The sequence below is a fragment of the Mus pahari genome, chromosome 3 (assembly GCF_900095145.1).
Source record: "Mus pahari chromosome 3, PAHARI_EIJ_v1.1, whole genome shotgun sequence".
Classification (NCBI taxonomy): Eukaryota; Metazoa; Chordata; class Mammalia; order Rodentia; family Muridae; genus Mus; species Mus pahari.
Genome location: NC_034592.1, coordinates 132,890,503 through 132,914,853, shown reverse-complemented (window position 1 = coordinate 132,914,853; position 24,351 = coordinate 132,890,503). Strand labels below are relative to the sequence as shown.

Sequence of the window (24,351 nt, the reverse complement as noted above, 5' to 3'; positions counted from 1 at the left end):
GGCTGTCCTGGAACTCACTTGGTAGACCAGGCTGGCCTCGAACTCAGAAATCCGCCTGCCTCTGCCTCCCGAGTGCTGGGATTAAAGGCCTGTGCCACCAGGCCCGGCTTCAGAATGCTATTCTTAATATGGGGATATTCTTCACTATGTAAAACGACACACTTTTTACTGCATTTACCATGTAAGTTGAGCTCCTATCTCCACTGACGGTAGTGATGCTGAGAAAAATGCAGCTATCTCCTCAGGGATCACTAGAAATCCTGGACTACAAAAGCTGGATAGTATGATCTTCACTTCTCACATTTTCAAGAAATGTGCTGCTTCCAACACAGCTATTTTATGTTAGTGTATCATGGAGAAGGGAACATACAGTCACTGTACCTACAAGCTGCAAGAAAAACAGTCACCATTGAGCCACAGGATGGCCAACATCCAGTACAATGCTGGTGTCCTAAGCTCTTCAAAAAGAAACAGAAACTGTTTTCAGTGAGGATGTTCTCCATGAGGCCTCAGATCGTTTTCTCAACACCTGTTACAACAAGGGGTCAGAATAAAGTGTTGGGTGCTGCTGGTATTAGAACAATTTTCCTTTTCTGTTCCTTAGTCTGCCTGTTAGTGTGGCAGGCTCAGACCCTACTTCTCTGTCAGTCAGCAGGAGCCTCCTCCATCAAGCAGACCTGAACAGAGAGGGCTTGGTAAGAATTACAAAGAGTCCAGATGTTCATCACCCTATAACTAACCATGTATTCTGGATTGCTTGTGCCAGGAAGCATCGCTGGTGTTGTTCTGTTCCACCATGGGTGTCTGTGCTCAAACTGTTGTCCCTTTCACAGGTCCCTGAATGTTATATTGGCCTCAGGCCTTGTCCCATGTTAAGTTATTTTCCTGGTATTTTTCTGCAGTTCCACAGCACTGGGCTTTGGAATGCTCGTGGAACCTTACCAGAAGCACCATTCACTGTTTAACCTGCAATGGAGATGTAATGAAGCAGTGCAGCAGAAGGAGCAGAGGAAGCAAAGATATTCATGCCAGGTGCCAGCTTTGTGGCAGAACTAAATGATCAATATACACCAAATAATTTGCACCAGGGAGTATCATCATAGGTTTAGGATCCCAATTTTTCTTGAACCACATATGAAGGCCTCTAGGTCTTTCTACTTGGAGGGCATGTGGCAAGGAAAGCCCACACTTTCAGAGCAGGGACTCTCATCTGTTTTCCCATCAACATATCCCTACCTACCGCAATACTTGTTTCCAACACGTTCTCTGGACTTAAGTGGAAAGCACTTCAGACCTCAACTTGAATCTTGCCAAAAGACAGTTGCTCATGGCTGGATGCCCTGGGCCAAAGTGAGAAACAAGGCCCATACTGGCTTCCCAGGGCTTCTCTAAACTAGCTGTACAGGGTGGTTAATGTTTTAGATAGGGTTGGAGACAAGAGAAAACTGATTTGGAGGGATTTAAGAGGACTAATTAATCTAGCAATGCCATCTACAGAGACAAACACAGTATCAAATTCTTTCTGGATCAAATTGAATCAATGGTCTTATGACCTTCATGTCAGTCTCCAACAACTGAAATGGGGGCAATATCAAAAGCTGTTGGCTATATGTCAAATGCATTCTACCAGCTGGGCAGCCCTGTCTGGCCTCAGTGGCTCAGTGGGAGAGGAAACACCTAGCCTTGAAGAGACTTAACTGTCCAAGAGTATGGGAAACGCAGGAGGCCCCCAATTATTCAGAGGAGAAGTGGACAGGGGGGGGGGACAGGACTGTTGAGGGGGGTGACCAGATTGGGGGGGGGGAGTAAGCACAATGTAATATAAATAAGTTTAAAAAAAGTAAAATTATACTAAAAAAGGTATTTTATACTCTTATCACTGAAAGGTAGGAACTTTCCTGACAGCCAGCTTTTTATTTCCCAGGCAGAGGACACATGTTAACAGTCAAACATTGAGAGAACCTGCTCTTAGTGCTTCAGGCATCCATGGACAGAAAGGATAGAGCCCCAAAACATGTCTCCATTGCAATGGAGGGGGTTCAAGAACTATTGTCCATGATGTCTTCCTTGTGGTCTTAGTGATGGTCAAAGCTTGGAAGTTAGTGTTCATGAATATGAGCCAGTCTGACTTGTAAAATGTCATGGCAAAAAGAGTTTTACTTTTAGAGATTATGTTAAACATAATTATTTTTATCTAATTTAATTTTTGGTGAGTTAATTGGGCTTGTTTATAGAACATGGATGAGGTTTCTTATAGTAGCATGGTATTCCCCAAAGAGCACTATAACTGCAAATCCACACCCTATCATGTGTGGTAACCTCTTAAAAGGTACATCTTCGAGTGCTTCTACATTAACATTCTACTTTTTGTATAATATATCATCTCCCTAGATAACTCTCAGCTATGTGAGCGGGTATTATGTAGAATCTCAAGTGAAAAGCTATTAACCCTCCATAGGGAATATCAATAGTTCACTGTAACTGACCTAGCTACCATTGTTTTGTTCTGCTCTAGTTGTCATGGTCACAAGGGCAAAGTCCAGGATGGCTTCTATTTTTCCTGAAAGAAAAAGCATGGCATCAGCCTGTTTGGGGATCTAAGTATTTCTGTGATGGCTAATCTTGGTTGTCAACTTCAGTATATCTCAAATTGACTAAAAACCCAAGTCATTGGGCACATCCTTTGGGAAATTTTTTACTTTATTTGATTGCTTGATTTTAGAAGACCCTCCCTAAATTTAAGTCAAATTTTCTTGTGGCAGCCTAGATAACGAACATGGAAGAAAAAAGCTTTTGCTCTTTGTCGGCTTGCCCTCACTCTCACTTCATGGGTATTAGAGCTTACCTCTTCAGGATTCAGATGCACATTGAAATATATAGCCTTGTGGACTGAACACCTACTGAATTCTTGGACTTTATCTTCAGAGAGAGCCATTATTAGAACAGCTGGACCACAGACTGTAAGCCAATTGGCTAATCTCCCTTTATTTGTGTTCCCTAGGTTTCATAAACAATACGCTGTTGTGTTTACAGAGAGAAGCCTGGTATAACTGTTTTCTAAGAGGCTACACCCAGAAGCCAATGGAAAAAGATGCAGAGACCCACAGGCAAACATTAGATGGAGCTTGAGGAGTCTTATTGAAGAGCCTGGGGAAGGACTGAAGGACCAGAAGGGAACTGGGATTCCACAAGAAGACCAAGAGAGACAAGATACCTGGACCCACGAGGGTTTCCAGAGACTGCATCACCAAACAGTGATCACCTGCTGGATTTAGGCCCCTGCACACGTGTAGCAGATCTGCACCTTGGTCTTTATATAGGTACCCAAAAAACTGTAGTTGAAGCTGACCCTGAATCTGTCTCCTGCTGGCCTAGAGATCCAGTTCTCCTAACTGGACCATATCATCTGGCCTCAGTGGGATTGCATGTATCTAATCCTGCAGTGATTTCATGGGTTGAGGTGTGAGTGTGTGGGTATGGCTCGGGGTTGATACCCAGTGGGTGACTCTCCCTTCTCAAGAGGAGAAAAGGAGGGAGGAATGGGTGAAAAATCTGTGTGAAGTGGTACTGAGAGGAGATGGTGTGCTGATACTGTGATGTCAAGAGAATAAATACATTTAAAAATTATGTTAAACTAGGGACATTTTATATAGAATATTTCTTCTACACACACACACACACACACACACACACATATATGAACAACTGTGGACATAGCAGTAGAAATGGAGAAACATTAGTAGTAAACCTGGAACGGAAAGGCTTACATCTATCTGTAAGTATATATAACAGGAATGTAAAGAAATTAAACTGAAAATTGTTAGGCTAAGCCCGGGAATCCATATATTAGAAGAATGGATATCTAGCCATGAACACCACTGTCTTTTTTTTTCTTTTAATACCACTGTCTTAAGAACCACAGATATAGCATACTGGTTGTTAATCCTTATCAGAATTCCTGTCTTAATATCTACTGAAGGCATTTCTGCAATCTTGTATCTACTTTAATAAAAATCAATTCTATACAATTATGACTTTATTATTCCTTCATGAGTGTGGGGTGGTTTTTGGTTATTGAACACCTATTGTCGGTCATCACCCTTCCAATACATGCTAAACCTCCAATTCTTCTCAATGAGTAGCCTGTTTTTAGGTCTATGTTCTGTGTGCTTGATGAACTGGGTTTAAATAGGATTGCTTATGTGCGTGTTGATGGAGTTTATTTATGAGAATGTGAAAACATCACTCCAGCAGAACATGGCATTCCTTCTCTGGTTAATCACTGAATGTTAGGGAATTTTTGGTATAGAGAGCTGTTAAGTGATACCTTATCCTCCTAACGGGGGCGGGGGTGCATTTACAAGTGTAATAGCCATGTAATTTCAGGAAATCAGTGTGCCACAGCATTTCATCCCATCACCTGGCTCTTGGACACTTTCCAACCCTCTTCCATGGCATTTTCTTAACATTGCAGGGAAGATATCCATGTTCTGCTTAGGGCTGGGCATTCAATGATTGCTTATTCCCAGCTCTTCAACCAGGTATAAGTCTGCATAAGTTTACTGTTTGTCACCTACTTCCTGTCCCTAAAATATAACAATCACCCATATGAAGGGGAAAGGGAAGAAGTGAGAAATCATTCCACCCATGTACAGGGGTTCTCCTTATAGAGACATTTCAGAAGCTTTTTGGCATTGGTGGGACCACATAACCTGATATTAGACCCTTTCCAAATGAACCAGCATGAGCTGTAGAAGGATCCCCAGCATCCCACTAAAGGGGACTCCTTTCTGACTTTAGCTCTTGGATTAGAACCTTCACATTGAGTGTTGGATTATACTTATTCATACATCACCTCCAATCTGCTTCACAGTGACTTCAAGTGATGGTGTTATTTCTTGTGAATTAAAGAACTCTGGGAGGTGATGGGTCCAGTCCTTTTGCCCCGTAAATACATGCTTGCCAAAACGAACCTAGGCTGTTTACCATTCTGAAGGTTAGCAGCCCCTTGGCTGATTCCTAGGCCTTACCAGGTTCCTTTGTGCTCCTGACGTCATTGTCCTGGCATGCTGGTAGGACAAGTCCCCTGTAGACTAACAGGTCTTCTGGTAATATGTGAGGTTACTACTCATGGCATTCTGGGGTCTGAGGTTTGACAATCTTGCAACGAGGAAGGTGAAACTACTACTTCTGAATCTCAGATATAAAGCTTCCAAAATTAGGGGGGATCTTATTACAGACAGAACATCGAGGATTCCACCCAGAAAACAGTGTTTATTAGGACTAGCATTGCTGCAGACACTCAAACTTCATAACACTTCTCATCAGCTCTTCCTCAGTGGTGTGTTCCACAAAGACATATGTCATGCTAAGTGTCATTAACCTGGATGGATTGTGTAATATCTATGTCTTCCCATGACTTCATAATCTCTATCTATTTTGTTATTACAGTACCAGACTGTCTTTATCATTAAATCTTATGTAAAATTTGAGATTGTAATATTCATGCAATATTTTTACAATTATGATTGTCTTGGCTATTTGTGGTCTTTTGTAGCTCAATATAAATTCTTATATGAATTCCACAGCTCATGGAGAGGAATAGACTTTGGGTTTTTTCAGTTTTTATTTTTTTAATTTGATTTTTTTTTTTTTTTTTTTACTTATTCATGTCACATCCTCATCTCCCCACCCCACAATCATTACCACCATCTCTCCCTCCCTTTCTCCTCTGAGTGGGTGGAAGCCCTCTGGGTATCTCCCCACCCTGGCATTTCAAATCTCTGCGACTGTAGGTACATGCAGTCCTATTGAGGCCAAGCAAGGCAGCCCATCAAGAACATATCCCACAGACAGGCAACAGTTTTGGGGACAGCCCTGTACTGGCTAGTTTTGTGTCAACTTGACACAGCTGGAGTTATCACAGAGAAAGGAGCTTCAGTTGGGGAAATGCCTCCACAAGATCCAGCTGTAAGGCATTTTCTCAATTAGTGATCAAGCAGAGAGGGCCCCTTGTGGGTGGGACCATCTCTGGGCTGGTAGTCTTGGGTTCTATAAGAGAGCAGGTTGAGCAAGCCAGGAGAGGCAAGCCAGTAAAGAACATCCCTCCATGGCCTCTGCATCAGCTCCTGCTTTCTGACCTGCTTGAGTTCCAGTCCCAACTTCTTTTAGTAATGAACAGCAGTATGGAAGTGTAAGCNAAATAAACCCTTTCCTCCCCAACTTGCTTCTTGGTCATGTTTGTGCAGAAACAGAAACCCTGACTAAGACATCCACCTATGATTGACAGCACCTGAGTCAAAGTCCCTGCATTGTGGTCTGTAGTGATCCTGAATTTAATCCCCCTTTCCAATTGGTAGGTGAAATGACAGCTCCCTCATTCAAATCAGGTCATCAAGTTTACTGGAATAGCAAATCTACGTGGTTTATGCTAATCACCTGCTTCTGTATAACTCTGGCCAGTTGACATATGCTAAGTAGAAGACACCAATATGACACTACACCAATAAGCTCTGGGCAGCAGTATCCTTCACAATTCTTTTCCAAGGCAAACTTTTACATATGTTCTTTTTGTTGTTGATTTTTTTGTTTGTTTTTTTGAAACAGCGTTTCTCTGTGTAGCCTTGGATGTCCTGGCACTCACTCTGTAGATTGTGTAGACCAGGCTGGCCTTGAACTCAGAAATTCGCCTGCCTCTTCCTCCCAAGTGCTGGGATTAAAGGTGTGCGCCATCATGCCCAGCTTACATATGTTTTAAATAGATATTTTCTTTATTTACATTTCAAATGTTATCACCTTTCCTGGTTTTTCCTCTGAAAACCCCCTATCCCCTCCCCACTCTCCCTGCTCACCCACCCACTCCCACTTCCTGGCCCTGGCATTCTCCTACACTGGGGCATAGAACCTTCACAGGACCAAGGGCCTCTCCTCTCATTACTGACCAACTAGGCCATCCTCTGCTACATATGCATCTGGAGAGATGAGTCCCACCATGTGTTTTCTTTGGTTGGTGGTTTAGTCCCAGGGAGCCCTGGGGGCACTGGTTAGTTCATATTGTTGTTCCTCCTACGGGGCTCCTTCAGCTCCTTGGGTCCTTTCTCTATCTCCTCCATTGGAGACCCTGCTTTCAGGTATGTTTTAACAATGCTTCGCCTAAGCGATTTCTTCTTTTCTGTTTCTGAGTGAATAAACCCTTGCATCCTCTGCTGCCCTTGCTTCAGATGCTCCCCTTCACATTCCCTTGGAAGTATTCTTAACCCGGGTATGACTAGACTTCTGAGTCTCATGTATCCTATCAATAAAAACACGACTCCTAAAAAAGAAAAAAAAAAAAGAAAAACAAAAAAACAAAAGAAAAAAAGAAAAAAACACGACTCCTGATGCCATTTAGGGAAGTCACCAAGCACAAGAGTCCACGATTAGCATACAGAAGTCAGAGGACAATTTGTAGGAATCCCTTCTTTCCTTCCTCCAAGTGGACTTCAGAGATTGAACTCAGATTGCCAGGCTTCGTTGCAAGTGACTTTACCTTCTCGGCCTGTGAGCAGGACATGTGATTAAATTTATGAATTTATTTTATTGTTCTGAATATTAGCAATCAGATGAGAATATATTAAGCAACTTCTGGATTCTCTAATTTTACTTTTGAAAATTTTGAGATACAAATTTCATTAACAAAAGAAAAATTGGATCAAGTACTTAAATTTCATATGATATCCACAACTGTTAAAGACCCACCAATCATAAGGTTAAAATATGTCCATTTCTACAATCCAATTTTATGTGTGATTAGATCACATTCAGAGAAGTTATTGTGAATGTTAAAGATAACATTTGAATTTTAACACAGATACATGACTTTTATAAATGATTTCTGTTCCTTATTACTTGGCTTCCTGGTCTTGTCATGCTTATTGTTATATATATGACCTTTTTTTTTTTTTTTAACTTATACCCTTTATTATAGAAGATCTCTTGTCATTCTGTTTTCACATCTGGGTAACTGTGAACCTTCATTAAACAGAGCAGGTTTTCTTAGGGCCAAACTACAAAACTAAGGCACAAAATTACTCATGCTATGAATTAGACCTTTATGTAATAAGTTCCTAAGACGATCATTCCCAAATCATTCCAGGCTCAATTTATAATGAACGCACACAGTGATTCTAAATACAAAGAGAGGGTCTGATTTTGGAGTCCCCGCTGAACATCCACCTGCGATCACCTGATTATACCACTGCCTATTACTATCAAGTGCTTCCACAACATAGCCATATACTAGGAACTTGAGACAGAATAGACACAGTTGTAAAGCATCATTTATAAGATTAAGATAGTAATTGCAAAACAAGTTCTAAACACAAGCAAATAAACAAAAACACACAAGCGCATCCACACATGCACATTCTACAACTCCCACCCCAGACCACAACTCCCAAACACTATCACACACCACGAGTAGGGAGCCAGGCAAACAATTCTCAAATGTATTTGAGAAAAGACAAAATATTGAGAATAAAATTTCTAAGACAGTGACTACAATTTGAGTATATAGTTCCTAATACTTGATTATGAGCAATTTTAAAATATCTGGAGAATTTTACAAATATTTTACTTCATCCAAGAGTATCATAACTGATTCAGTGTTTCAATGACATACTGTATTCAACACTGAAAAGACAAGTTTCAATAATTGCCAAATATGTGACAAAAGACAATGCAATGCTATTGTCATGCAACTTTGTATTTTTTCATAACAATACAATTCTCTCCTAGAAACTGTGGGTGGTACATGCATGATGCTCTGATTGAATTGGAGGCACTACAGGCAAATAGAGCTATCTACCTACAATGTGTACAAGGTAGATATTACCAAATATAAGTTATTTTTAAACCAATCTAACATGGGTATGAAGTTCGAGTACATATAAAATTCAAAGAGCCATGCAATGACCACTTGTGTTAAAAATAAACAGTTGGGGCTGGAGAGATGGCTCAGAGGTTAAGAGCACTGACACTGACTGTTCTTCCAAAGGTACTGAGTTCAAATCCCAGCAACCATATGGTGGTTCTCAACCATCGTAATAAGATCTGATGCCCTCTTCTGGGGTGTCTGAAGATAGCTACAGTGTATTTATGTATAATAAATAAATCAATCTTAAAAAAAGTTTTTTTTTAAAAAATAAACAATTAAGTATTTTAGGTGTTTGGCATATTTAATACTTCCTCACTTCAGGTATCAATAACGCCTCAGTGCCCACATGCTGAATTCTTGAACTCATTGGTACTACTTCCCAAGCAACTCATTGCTATTTCCCAAGCAGAACATCAGTATCTCAGGCACTAAGATCAACAATTAGTAAATGGGACCTCATGAAATGGAAAAGTAAGGCATAGGGCACCATCAATAAGACAAAGTGGAAGCTTACAAAATGGGAAAATATATCCAAAAGACAGCTAATACCTGAAATATAGAGAGAACCCAAGTTAGAAAGCAACAAAACAAATAATCCAATTAAAAATGGACTACAGAGCTAAAAACAGTTTTCTCAAATGAAGACACTCTAACGGCTGAGAAAACCTTAAATAAATGTTCAATATCCTTAGTCATCAGGGAAATGCAAATAAAAATGACGATGTGATTTCACCTTACATCCATCAGAATGGCTAAGATGAAAAACTCAACAACATGGAGCAAGTGGAGCACTCCTCCAGTGGGAATGCAAGCTGGTGGGAATGCAAGCTGGTGGGAATGCAAGCTTGTAAAATCACTGTGGAAATTAACTTGGTTTGCCAGTTTCTCAGAAAACTGGGAATAATTCTATTCATGACACAGCCATACAACTCCTGGGCATATACCCAACACATGTTCCACCATACCACAGGACACCTCCTCCATTCTGTTCATAGCAGCTTTATTTGTAATATCTAGAAAGTGGAAACCATCCAGATGTCCATCGACAGAACAGGTAAAGGAAATGTGGTTCATTTATATAATGGAAGACTACTCAGTTATTAAAAACAAGGACAACAAATGAATGGAACTATAAATTATCATCCTGGGTAAGGTAATCCAGACTCAAAAGGACATGCATAGTGTGAACTCACTTATAAGTGGATTTTAGCCACAAAGTGCAGGATAACCATGGTACACTCCACCGACCCAAAGAAGCTAAATTACAAGGATGCCTGAATCCCACTCAGAAGGGGAAATAACACTCTTCAGTGGTGGATAGAGGGAGGGAACTGGGTGGGAGAGGCAAGGTGAGGGGAATGTTGGGGGATCCTATATGTGGGGAAAGAGGGTGCAGAGGGTGAATGGGGAATCCACAGCAGGCTGGGGGAGTCTCCAAGGAGTCTATAAGGTGACCATAGCTGAGACTCACTCACGGTAGTGGGTGATATGAATTCTGAAGTAACCACCTCCTGTAGCAAGGCAGGACTCACAGTGAAGAAATGATGACACTAACTCACAAAACCTTCTTGCCTACAGGAGGTGCGGAAACAAAGAAGTGGAGTCTGAGGGAATGACCAGCAATGACCAGCAATGACTGGTCCTATGGACAAGAACCAACCCCTGACACCATTAATGATACTGTCACACTTACAGACTGGAGATGAGCCTAACTGTCTTCTTAGAGGCTCCAGACTGCAGCTGCCCGAAATGGAAGCTGAGAATGATCCCTAAACATCAGAGGAAGCTCCAAGAGTCTTGTACAGGATCTGTAGGAGGGACTGTGGGATCCACAGGGTATAAGAAGCTCACACATTGACCAAGAATCAACTGATCTGGACCTTTGGGGGGTTCTGAGAGACTAAACTACCAACCAAAGGGCATTCATGGGCTGATACTGCACACACATACCCCATAAATGTGTACCATATGAGCAGCTTGGTATTCAGACAGGTTCCCCAACAAGTGGACCAGTGAGTGTCCCTGACTTTGTTGCCTGCCTGTTGATGCTGCTCCCCAAAATGTGCTGCTTTTTCTTTTTATTTTAATCTTTTTTTTACAGTCCAGATTTTATCCCCCTCCCGGTCCACCTTCTGACTATTCCACATCCCATACCCCCTCCCCCTGGGACCACCATCTTCAGGAGGACGTCCTTACCTCTTCAACCCCCTACCCCACCAGAACCCCCTACTCCCCGGGGCCTCCAGTCTCTTGAGAGTTAGAGGTATCTTCTCTGACTGAGTCCAAACCCAGCAGTCCTCTGATGTATATGTGTGGGAGCCTCATATTGGCTGGTGTATACTGCCTGGTTGGTAGCCCAGTGTCTGAGAAATCCAGGTAATTTAGACTGCTGAGCCTCATACAGGGTGGCCCACCTCCTCAGCTTCTTCCAGCTTTTCCCTAATTCAACCACAGGGTTCAGCAGCTTCTGTTCATTGGTTGGGTGTAAATATCTGCATTTCAGCTGCTTGTTGGGTCTTTCGGAGGGCAGTCATGCTAAGCCCCTTTTTGTGAGCACACCTTAGCCTCAGTACTAGTGTCAGGCCTTGGGGCCTCCCCTTGAGCTGGATCCCAATTCTGGCCTGTCACTGGACCTCTTTGTCCTCGGGCTTTTCTCCACTTTTGTCCCTGCAATTCCTTCAGGCAGAAATAATTATGGGTTAAAAATTTTGGCTATAGGATGGCAACCCCATCCCTCACTTGATGCCGTCTTTCTGCTAGAGGTGGGCTCTTCAAGTTCCTTCTCCCCACTGTAGGGGATTTCATCTAAGGTCCCTTCACTTGAGTCCTGAGAGTCTCCCACCTCCCTGGTCTCTGGTACATTCTAGAGGGTCTCCCCACTTTGTATCTCCTGAGGTTGCCTGTTTCCATTCTTTCTGCTGGCTTTCAGGGCTTCAGCCCTTTTTCCCCATCCAATACCTGATCTTGTTCTCGTCTTCCCCTCCCTGTCCTCTTTCCCACCCAGGTATCTTCCTCCCTACCCCCTGCTGCGATTGCTTTCTTCTCTCTCCCAAGTGTGATTGAGGAATCCTCACTTGGACCTTGTTGCTTGTCAACATTTTCGAGTTCTGGAAACAGTATCCTGGGTATTCTGTACTTTTACTTTGCCACATTGATTACATTAACAGGTTTTCTCTCTAGTAAGTGTTCTTTTATGCACTTGGAGACTACTGTGACTTGCAAAGAGTTTGCCATATTTCTTTCATTCATAGGGTTTCTTTCCAGTGTGTATCCTTTTATGTGTTAGGAGATGACTGTTTCGTGCAAAGGCTTTACCACACTTGTCACATTCAAAGGGTCTCTCTCCAGTATGTATTCTTTTATGCATGTGAAGAGTACTGTGACATGTAAAGGCTTTGCCACATTGTTTACATTCATACGGTTTCTCTCCAGTATGTATTCTTTTATGCATGTGAAGAGTACTGTGACATGTAAAGGCTTTGCCACATTGTTTACATTCATACGGTTTCTCTCCAGTATGTATTCTTTTATGCATTTGAAGATGACTGTGATGTATGAAGGATTTACCACATTCATTACATTCATATGGTCTCTCTCCAGTGTGTGTTCTTTTATGATACAGGAGGCCACTCTGACATGCAAAGGCTTTATCACATTGATTGCATTCATAGGGTTTCTCTCCTGTGTGTGTTCTTTTATGTATTCGGAGACCACTTTGACATGCAAAGCCTTTACCACACTGATTACATTCATAAGGTTTCTCTCCTGTATGAACTCGTTTATGCCTTTGAAGAGAATTTTGACGTGAAAAGTCTTTACCACACTGGTTACACTCATAGGGTTTCTCACCAGTATGTGTTCTTTTATGTCTTAGGAGATGACTATTTCCGGCAAAGGCTTTACCACATTGGTTACATTCAAAGGGTTTCTCTCCAGTATGTGTCCTTTTATGTTTTTGAAGATAACTGTGATATACAAAGGTTTTGCCACATTGATTACATTCATAAGGTTTTTCTCCTGTATGTGTTCTTTTATGATATCGTAGTCCACTTTGACATCCAAGGACTTTAACACTTTGATTACACTCATGAGTTTTCTCTCCTGTATGTATTCGTTTATGCATTTGGAGTCCACCTTGACATGCAGAAGCTTTACCACATTGATTACATTCATAAGGTTTTTCTCCTTTATGCCTCTGAAGAGACCTGTGAGATACAAAGTCTTTCCCACATTGGTTACACTCATAGGTTTTCTCTCCAGCAAGTTTTCTTTTACGTATTTGGAGACTACTCTGATATGCAAAGGCTTCACAATGTTGGACACTTCCATATGGTTTCTCTCCAGTATGAATTCTTTCTTGTCTTTGGTTATGACTCTGAAGTACAAAGGCTTTCTTCCCACGTTGAATAAACTCAGAGGGTTGCTCTTCAGTATGACTTCTTTCATGCCTGCAAAGACAATTGGCACATGTGAAAGCTTTCTCACATTCAAAACACAGATGAATCTTTTCATCTGTGTGAATAAGTTTTACAATTTAGTCTAATTGTAAAGAGCAACCTGATCTTAATCTATTATCCCTTTGTTTACATCCATGGAGTTCCCCTTCATTGTGGCTTCTTTTGCATCTTTAAAGATACATGGGATAAAAAGAACATTGATGACATGGCTCACATTTATAGCATCCTTTTTCTATATGAGTGTGTTCACATGTTTGAAGATAACAGGAAGAACTCAGAGCTTTACCACACTGATTTCGTTTGCAAAGTGAACCAAGACAAACAAAAATTTCCACATCCCTAGAATCCATAGCGATTTTCTCCAGTGTGATTTTGTAGATACCCCTAATAAAGTTAGAAAACTACTTGTAGCACCCTTACAAAGTCTACTCAAGCTGGGGAGTACTACATATCTTCAAATTGTGCTGGAAGACAAAAAGGTTTGTTGCTTCTTTCAATATTCCTCCCATGTTCACATTACTTGTACCTATTGCAACATATGACATCCCTATTAAAAGGTGAATAACAAGTAAAAGGCGTTCACTTTGCAGTCCCACAGTTTAACCTTGATTACTCAAACAGATGTCGTCCACAGATGAAGGTTTCCCCACAACAACATTCTTGACTTTCTAAACTACCCATCTCACTAAAGTTAGCAATGATCAACACCAGCTTTAGAATGGACTATTTCCTTATTAGAAGGTTTTGGAAATACACTTATCACCTACTCAATGTGTGTACCTTGCAATGTTAAAGTGGTGTTAGATTGAACAGTCTATAGCATAACTCTATTGAGCTGTGAGTCAAATGGTGAGATCTGTTAAAGTATTGTTTCCTTGTCTTTGTACTTAGGGGAATGCCTTGCAAACACAAATTAGATACATGACATTAACATACATAGTTTTGTGAGAATTTAATAATCATCCACAACTTAAAGCAGTGCTATTTTTACCCTGTTGCCTTTTTTAAAACCTGCAGGACATATTAAAATTTCTTCCAAGGCATATTTTTATCAGTTTGCACTTAAAAATTACCTTCCACGTCTTCTAGAACTTTGAAAATGGTCTTCAATATTATGGTCTTCCCAAATGTAGCCTAAAATATAGTACCAGAGACCATATGTTATACTATTGGAAATTAGGCAAAATTTAAGTTACTAACTTTGGTGAACTTTACAACCATGCCTGATTTATTCACCTCATTCTTCCTCATTCTCAATTGAAATTACAAGAACAAATAATAATAACAAAGAAACAGTTGTACTGACTTTTTAAAAAGTGAAAGCAAGCCGGGCGTGGTGGCACATGCCTTTAATCCCAGCACTTGGGAGGCAGAGGCAGGCGGATTTCTGAGTTCGAGGCCAGCCTGGTCTATAAAGTGGGTTTTAGGACAACCAGGGCTATACAGAAAAACCCTGTCTGGGGGGGGGGGGGATGGTGTAATGAAAGCAAATTTGCTGTCTTACCTATAGCAGCGAGATTCCTATAGGTCTCCAGCATCACATCTTTGTAGAGACTCTTCTGAGAAGGATCCAGCAAAGCCCACTCTTCCCGAGTGAAGTTCACATGTACATCATCATAGGTCACTCTACCCTAAAATAGCCCATGTATGTGTACATAAGAAAACATATTACTGAGAACATTGTGAATATATACTTCAATGAGAATATAGTTATATAATTCTGGTAATTCTTGCACAAATGCTAATTAATTCCTAACACAAATGCTCTATTGGAGTCAAAGCATTTTAGAAGGAAACTGACTAATGAATCGGCTCCACCTCTGTCATTTCTGCACCCCTTGAAGAGGATAAAGTCTTCCAAGAGAAATGGCAATTAACAGACATAAAGACAGAGAAGCAAACAGATCAATTGTACTGAGCACAAATCAGATAAATTGTATGAATAATTGCTAATTTTAAAATAATGAGCATGCTGGCTATGTTCACTCATGTCTTTGATCCCACTAGTGAGGAGGCAAAGCCAGGCATATGTCACTGAAATGGATGGCAGCCTGGTCTATGCCTTGAGTTCCAGGAGATCAACAGGTACATATTAAGATGCTAACTCCCTGCCAAACAAAAAAAGATAGAAAGAACTCAAAGGTCTTCACTGAAGTTCCTACAAAGAATTATATATTCACTCCAAGTCTGTATTCATCTTTCAAAAACTTCAAATGACCCAGTTTCAACAGTAAAATTAATAAGATCTTAATAAAAGGGAATGTATATTTAAACATTTATAGATGGACAGATGAAAACACTAGCAACACAAATCTTGATCATGAATTAGAAACACAGAGCAGGGGCTGGTGAGATGGCTCAGCAGATAAGAGCACCCAACTGCTCTTCCAAAGGTGCAGAGTTCAAATCCCAGCAACCACATGGTGGCTCACAACCATCCTTAACAAGATCTGACGCCCTCTTCTGGAGAGTCTGAAGACAGCTACAGTGTACTTAAATATAATAAATAAATAAATCTTTAAAAAAAAAAAAAAAAAAAAAGAAACACAGGGCAGGGGAGGTGGCTCACTAGAGGTACTGCCTTTATTGGAGTAAATTGCCAATATATGCATGGAGGATCACAATTGCCCATTGTATCAAATTCAGGAGTTCTGAGGCTATCTTCTGCCTATGGTGAGCATCAGGCACACATGATGTACATATTCGTACATATGAAAATATTCATAGTCATTCAAAAAATTCATAACACCCACAAGTAGTAATAATGCCACATACCTGCAACCCAGTGGAATATACATGTAGTATTAATGACATGATGAATATGTGATATTATGAGAAATATAAATCAAGTGTGGATGAAGTTCAGAATACCAACATATGCTTACATACACATAACCTACATTCCAAGCCCATCAGCTAATAATATAAAAACAAAGCAAGCCAGGCATTTTGCCCCACATCTAATCATAGGACTCTGGAGACACTTCACTAAATTCAAGTGCTGCCTGGTCTGGAAACCTACTTTCTGGACAGCCAGAGCCACAAAGAGATTTTGTCTTCAAAATCAAAAACATAAACAAAACTAAAATTATAAAAATGTCAGGCTAGAGAAATACCTTAGCACTGAATAACAACAGGTTCTACTGTACTGTACGTGAATTATGGATAGTCTGTAATGGTAAAGATATGACAGCAGAAGAAAGAAGATGACTGATGAGTTTCAACTACAACACAGTCATAGAGAACAGGAAACAGGTTGAGTATAATGAGTCTATTGTGACTGGTCACTATAGGTTCATGGTCACCCTCTCATAAAAATATATTTAGTCTAAATTCAATAATCCTTATTGTCTACAACATCCCCTACAGTGTTCAAATGTCCAAAGACTCCTTTGACAGTCAAAGCAATCTTGTGACTGCCACATCTTGTAAAATCAGAAAACAAATTACATCTTTCAAGTCGGGCGTGGTGGCGCACGCCTTTAATCCCAGCACTTGGGAGGCAGAGGCAGGTGGATTTCTGAGTTCAAGGCCAGCCTGATCTACAGAGTGAGTTCCAGGACAGCCAGGACTACACAGAGAAACCCTGTCTGGAAAAACAAAACAAAACAAAACAAAACAAAAACAAAAAACAAAAACAAAAAAATTATATCTTTCAAATATACAATGGCACAAACAACCCTTTCCATTCCAATATGGAGGAACGTGTACATTGGACCATGGTAAGAAACCAAACAGCGCAAACACTAAATCCTATAGCTCTGTCCCAGCCACACGAGGCTTACAGTTTCAAAGTGCTTACATGGTTCTATCCCTGCTACTTCTCATACATCTCTCAGTTTTGGTACTTCCACTCCCTATATGCATCTCTCCATGGCAGATTCTCATACCATAGGTATTTCAACATCTTATGGTCTCAAAACGCAACTAGGCATCATCCATAGACCTTCATGCAATGAACTCTCACAGAATCCTCACTGGGGCTCTGACTCTGCCAAACAGAGAACGCTGGAATAGTGCTGAACTGAAACCAGAAAGGAAGAATCCATGAGGATTATTTTGCATCTTCCTTGTTTCCAGAACCAGCACAATATGGGTGAGCCTGTAAAATTTGGCTCCTAAATTGGGATGGACCCTGCCACACACAGACTGTAGTTGCAACAGGTTTTATATGAAGCTCCTACCTGGGACTAGGAATCACTTTGCCCACTTCTTCCATTAATTCAAGGCTTAGAAAAAGGGACTGTTACTCTAATGGTACCTTCTTATGCTTTCAATCCAATGCAATGGGCTTCCCTTTAATGGTGATAATGTCCTTGAAAGTTGCTGCCTCTGTTTCAGTACCGACTGCCATCTGAAACCACTTAGCGTGTTTTTCTCTACAAATCACAGACTTTGCATTTCTTCCTACACCACTTGTTGCTCTTTTTTTCCACTATCGTCCTAAATGAATCAAGGAAATAAACATCCCACAGATTCAATATTACAACTAAGAAATCAGACACTTATCCTTCAATTCTGTCTCACTCAGTTCCTCAGGGCATGGGCAGAGTAAGAAACATTTGTGGCCAAAAATATAACACATGATTTCTAGCTAAAATTCTCATAGCATCTATTTCCCACTGGATTCCTATGACATCAATTTTCTCTGTCTGTATTAGTCTTAATACTCTAATCTCCCTAAGTCCTACAGAACAGCAGATGAAAGTTCTATGCCTTTGGCCATCTCAAATCATATCTTTTCCATATAATGCTAAAAGAAAATATTCCCAGGTTTTGTCAAGCATCAAAATCCCTTTTTATGTACCATTTTTCATTCTAACTTGCTATTCGGGTAATGAACAATTTCTCTGGATGCTTCTATCAGATGAGAGTTCATCATTTTGAGGACTTAAGACAGAAACTGATGCTAGAAAATAAAGGCTTGGACTAACCTTTTTTCTTCACTTGCTCTCATGCTTGATCACTGTCCCATGCTCAGCTAGCTCTCTTAGCCAGCCCAGGTCCCCTTGCTTAGGGATATTGCTACCCTCAGTGGAAGTCCCTTGCCATATCAACTATTAATCAACACAATTTCTCAAAGACACAGCAACCAGCCATTACAATGGAGGCAGACCATCATTTGAGCCTCCCTCAAAGACTATATGATCTAAAATGTTAAGAACTGAAGCTAACTAGTACAGAGTTAAAATTAATATATGACGAAGTTTTAATAACCCCAAACCAATATGTTAAACCACATCAATCACTTAAGTAATAAAAACACAAACATTGATGACTACAAAACCAGGAAAACATAGATTTGGTAATAAATGAGAAGCAAGTCATTAGAATCAAGAAGAGAAAACTAGGGCTGGTGAGATGGCTCAGTGGGTAAGAGCACCCGACTACTCTTCCGAAGGTCCAGAGTTCAAATCCCAGCAACCACATGGTGGCCCATAACCATCCGTAACAAGATCTGACGCCCTCTTCTGGAGTGTCTGAAGACAGCTACAGTGTACTTACATATAATAAATAAATAAATCTTTAAAAAAGAAAAAAGAAGAGAAAACTAAAACTTTTTCCACAGAAAGTCCCCAAATAAACAAAGTCTCGAGGAATTTATAACATAATAATAAAAAATAAATTTTCAAAAGACAAAAATTGGTGAATATCAATTAGATAATACTTAATAAATCATACAACATACAAAGCACCACTGATTAAATCAGACACAAAGACAGACCTGTAAATACAACCCAGCCCTTTAAACAAGAACTACGGTACTATAGTCACAAATTCAAAGAAATCACTGAGCATTACTAATCCTGTGGGCTCTGGAACTCTTTTGCTAATAACAGAATATGAACTGGGGAAAAAGTGAGAGGCGGCACTATTTCCAGTGGAGAGATTTGCTTAAGGCTTACAAATGTTTCAATATTGGAGAAAATAATATTGACTACTAAAAGCATCTCCTCTACTTTTGATAAAGAAAAGCATGTGTTTTAGGGTCACTTAGAACTCATTTGCTTCCCATGATTAATGACTGGACACAAGTTTGCACCAGGGTAAGGAAATGCAAACTTTTAAAACCAAATGCAATTGAAAGTAGATTTTTCAAAAACAGTGTATGCTTTCTACTTTTAACAACTTGTATTAAGCTAACTGCTTTATAGGTTATAAGCACTTTTGAAAACATATGCAATCCCATTTATGTGAACATCTGTGTGAGAGACAGAATGTCTTCCATGTGTGTACAGATGACAGACACGGGAACAGTGTCAGTCCCTTGGATCTGGAGTATCATGTAGTTATGAGCTTCCCAACTTGGGTTGGGCGCTGATGTCTGAACTCAGGTCAACACCAGCATGAATAGTTGCTGACTGTTCTGCCCATCCACATAGTACTTTTTATCCAGTGAGCAAAGAGTCTTTCACAGATGAAGGCAACAAATAACTAGGTAAATATAGAAACAAATAAATGAGCCCTGGAAATGTGATACCTGAGTATTAAGATGTTGGGTAAGGAACTAGGTAGGATGCCCCAGACCACCCCCCCACCCCCACCCCCTGTTTCTGCTACCTGAGACCCAATATTCAAGGTTGCCCTTAGGACTGCAGCTTCCTCTCACATGTCCATACCTCCTGTAGATACAAAAGAACATTTCCATATTCCCTTCTCTTCCTGTGCCATCTTTGTGTCTGAACCCCCAACTATGGGCAGACACTCCCTGCTCAAACATAGGCCATGTGAGCCAGAACATTAAGACCTATCCCACTATCTGTTACCTCAGACCCAATTCTCATAGCTGCCCAAAGCATTGCAACACAATATTAGATAAAGCTTCCTCTACAAATTTCCATGGTTACAGGAAATGCAGACATTTCCCAAGTGCTATTCTTTTTCTGCCTCATCTCTGTATCCCAGCGCCTACTCACAAAGAAACCCATTCTCAACCATATGCCATGCTTGCCAGAAGACCACATAGGCTGGCCACAGGACTACCACACTATGTTACCCTAGATACAATTTTCAGAGTTTTCCACAGCACTAGACTAGATCACAAGAGGCAGCTTCAGCTCTCTTCTGTCAAGTGTCCTGTGGATTGCTAAAATCATCTTTCCCTAGATTCCTTTCCCCCAAACTTCCAAAACCAGCAAACATTCCCCCTTGAGCATAACCACCAAACAGCACTGTAAAAGAGGCAACACACGCTCTGAAAATCCAGAGAACAGAAACCTACAATCAAAAATCAAAACTCCCAGCCAGGGCTGGAGAGATGGCTCAGAGGGTAAGAGCACTGACTGCTCTTCCAAAGGTCCCGAGTTCAAATCCCAGAAACCACATGGTGGCTTGCAACCACCATGTGATCTGGTGCCCTCTTCTGGTGCATCTACAATGTACTTATGTATCATAATAAATAAATCTTTGGGCTGGAGAGAGCAGAGTTGAACAGGGCGAGCTGGGCTGACTGAAGCGAGCAGAGCAAGCAGAGGTCCTAAAATTTCAATTCCCAACAACCACATGAAGGCTCACAACCATCTGTACAGCTACAGTGTACAGTGTATTTATTTTATATACATAAAATAAAATAATCTTAAAAGAAATCAAAAAACTCCCAACCAAAGAAGACAAACTCAGAACTCAGTACCTATAACTATAATCAAAACAAACGTAGATGCCTAGACACCAGCTTAGGAAAGTAACAGCCAGGAAAATATATCCTGAACAGAACAAAGCTACCCTCCCACTGTAAGTCCTGAAGATCCCAACAAGGGTTGCATAGGCACACCAGGACACTTACTTAGGCACTTCAGAGTTCCCAGTTGCAACTAGGAGATGATTACCCTTGTCGTGTCCCACTGAAATGCCAACCCCAAGAATAAGAACCCCATTTCAAGCAATTTGGCCATTCAGAGCCTACTTTTGTGGTTGCTCATCCACCATCCTCCACTTGGAGGGGCTTAGCCAGGCCAGCAGAGTAATGTGTGTTTTATTATGCATTATTATGCAGAAATCTACTAGTTGTGATGGTTTGTTTTAGGATAGGAAATGAAAGTGCCTCTGGGTGACAGGAATGGCCAATCCTGCTTTGTATTTTGACTTTTTCTTTGTTAATTGATGGGTGTGGTTTCAATTCAGCTTGAAAAATAACCTCACTATATGTAGCAGTACATTATATGTAATGTTAGCATTTCTGCTTTGAATCCTTGATATTGCAATGGAATTCCTACTTTATTAATGTATTTGATATGCTAGTTACTGTGTGTGGTTAAACTTTTTTTCCTTTCTCCCTTTTCTGGTTGTGTGCTTCCTTTTACAACAAGCTTCTAGAAACAGGTAGTTCTGAGAATTACTGATCTATGTTTGTAATGCAAGTGTACTTAGAAGTATGTAAAATAATCATTTTAACAAAAATAGTTACTTAAATTTTAATACTAACTTTGGGAAAACATAGTTTACCTTTGAATTCGTTATTGTCTTTGGTTTTACAAAGTAGTTTGTATTTTCAGTATTTTCTACATAATATGGTAAAAAGTAGAACAATTGCAATGCATCAATAAAATGGGTAAATTAAAGAAAGGGGGGGGGAGAGAGGGAGAGGGAGGGGGAGAGAGAACTGAAAGCATAAGAAAAAAAAAAAAGAAACCTTAAAAGCAACTGTATGAAGGTGATATAGGTCCTTAAAAAGGAAATGGATAAAATCAGGAAAGAACAAACAACAGAAATGTTGGAGCCCCCCAGACCTGCAGCCACTGCTCTTCACCACCTGGGGCGATTTCTGCCAGTCTGGTTCTTTATTTACACTGGCCACTGCTCCCCCATCGCCTCAGGGCAGATGCCACTGCCTGCTGTGGGACTGAGACATTCTCCAGAGACAGCAAGCCCGCCCTAGGATGCCCGAGGATCCGCTTACCTGTTCACATCTAGACTGCCCCAAGATTAGGGCTGGGGGAAAGGGCTTTTCCCATGCTATATAAACCCGGTACTTCATTAAACATTTGGGCTTTGATCAGGAAATCTTGTCAAGGCCTGGTTATTTCTCTTTTCGACATCTTTTCCCTTTCAGCCCAGCCCTGCCTTTCAGGATGAACCAACCCGGTTCAAGTGTGACTGCAGACAAAAACTCTCAGGCAGAAACACATACAGAAAGATCAAGAAACTCCATAAATATAGCAAGAAGAAGAGACAAACACTTGAAGAAAACACAACTGTTCACGGGGTTAAAATAGAAAAAGAACGTACAAACTAGAGGTTCTCCCTGCCCTCTGTCCCCTGCAGCTCCATATTTCCATTCATTCTCCTAGCCCCCTGGCCTCTCTCCTGTCTTCTCCCATACTTGGTCCTGCTCTCCTTTCTCCTCTTCCACTCCTCTCCCACCTAGGTCCTTCCCTCCCTCCCTCCCTACAACTCCTATTATGTTGTTCCCCCTTCTACGTGGAATTTAACCCTTCTCACTTGGGCCTTCCTTCTTCTTAAACTTCATATTGTCTGTGCACTGTACTATGGGCATTCTGTAATTTTTGGCTAATATACACTTATTAGCAAGGACATAACATGCATGTCCTTCTGGATCTGTATTAATTTGCTCGGGATGATATTTGAGTTCCATACATTTGCCTGCAAAATTCATGATGTCCTTGATCTTTTTTTTTTTTTTTTTTTTTTTGTTTTTTCGAGACAGGGTTTCTCTGTATAGCCCTGGCTATCCTGGAACTCACTTTGTAGACCAGGCTGGTCTCGAACTCAGAAATCNGCCTGCCTCTGCCTCCCAAGTGCTGGGATTAAAGGTGTGCGCCACCACCGCCCGGCTGGATTGTGGGGTTTTGTTTGTTTGTTTGTCTTTTTTTTTTTTTTTTTTTTTTTGGTTTTTCGAGACAGGGTTTCTCTGTATAGCCCTGGCTATCCTGGAACTCACTTTGTAGACCAGGCTGGTCTCGAACTCAGAAATCCGCCTGCCTCCGCCTCTGAGTGCTGGGATTAAAGGCGTGTGCCACCACGCCCGGCTTGATGTCCTAGATCTTAACAGCTAAAAGTCCCAGAGACCTGGGGTATGAGAGGCTCCCAGGATTCAAAGGGGATGACCTTAGCCAAATTGTTCAACAGTGGGGAGATGAAACCTGAAGGGACCACCTCCACTAGATAGACAGGGCCCCCAGTGGAGGGATAAGGCCATCCAACTACCTTCAAAAAATCTGACCCAGAATTTTTCCTATCTAAAAGAAATGCAGAGACAAAAATGGAGCAGAGGTTGAAGGAAAGGCCATTCAGTGACCAGCCCAACTTGGGATCCATCCCATAGGCTGGCACCAAAGCCTGACACTATTACTTGATGCCATGTTGTGCTTGCAGACAGGAGTCTAGCATGGCTGTCCTCTGAGAGCCTCTACCAGCAATTAACTAAGACAGATGCAGATACTTACAGCCAACCATTTGACTGAGGATGGGGACCACAATGGAAGAGTTAGGGAAAAGATTGAAGAAGCTGAAGGGGATTGGGCATTACAAGATGGCTTGCCTACTTCATATAAAATTATTAAAGAGTTTGTTTTTCCTTGATAATTGTTAAGGGTTTGCTTCTGGTAAACTGGTTATCACTAAAAAGTTTTGCCTCTGAGTATGGCTTATACAGCTTACATTATATAAAAATAATTTTTATTGTCTCTGCTTCAATACAAGAAGCTAAGAGTTAAATTTTTCAGCGTGGTAAGTATTAGCTACAACCTATACAAAAAGGTTTACCTCAAATCCTGCTCTCAGAGACCGTATCCTTTTGATGTTTAAAGTTTTAGTTATGCTAAATAAAATTGTAATATATAAAATTTTACAACAAAAAATTGATTTGCTTCAAAATGTTTATTTTTTCAAGCTTCCAAGAGATGTTAATGGGCTAGGATCTTATTATAAGGCTTCAAATTAATTTAAACGTTTCAATCTTATCTCGAGAGACACAATTTAATTGGTAAAAAACAAAAGTCCTAGCAAAATTGTTCTTAAGTG

The 24,351-nt window shown here is 40.7% G+C and overlaps 1 protein-coding gene across 1 annotated transcript in view; it reads right to left on the bottom strand.

Annotated features, from left to right (window-relative positions):
• Positions 1-11,865: 11,865 nt before the first annotated feature.
• Positions 11,866-24,351, bottom strand: part of LOC110317968 (zinc finger protein 431-like) — a 17,832-nt gene continuing 5,346 nt past the window's right edge. Inside the window, exons 2-4 of the mRNA XM_029536624.1 lie at positions 14,876-15,002; positions 14,445-14,505; positions 11,866-13,362 (exon numbers count right to left, since the gene is read on the bottom strand). Of these exons, the coding sequence (XP_029392484.1) occupies positions 12,156-13,362; positions 14,445-14,505; positions 14,876-15,002 (1,395 nt within the window). The 3' untranslated portion in view covers positions 11,866-12,155. The remainder of the gene's footprint in view (positions 13,363-14,444; positions 14,506-14,875; positions 15,003-24,351) is intronic.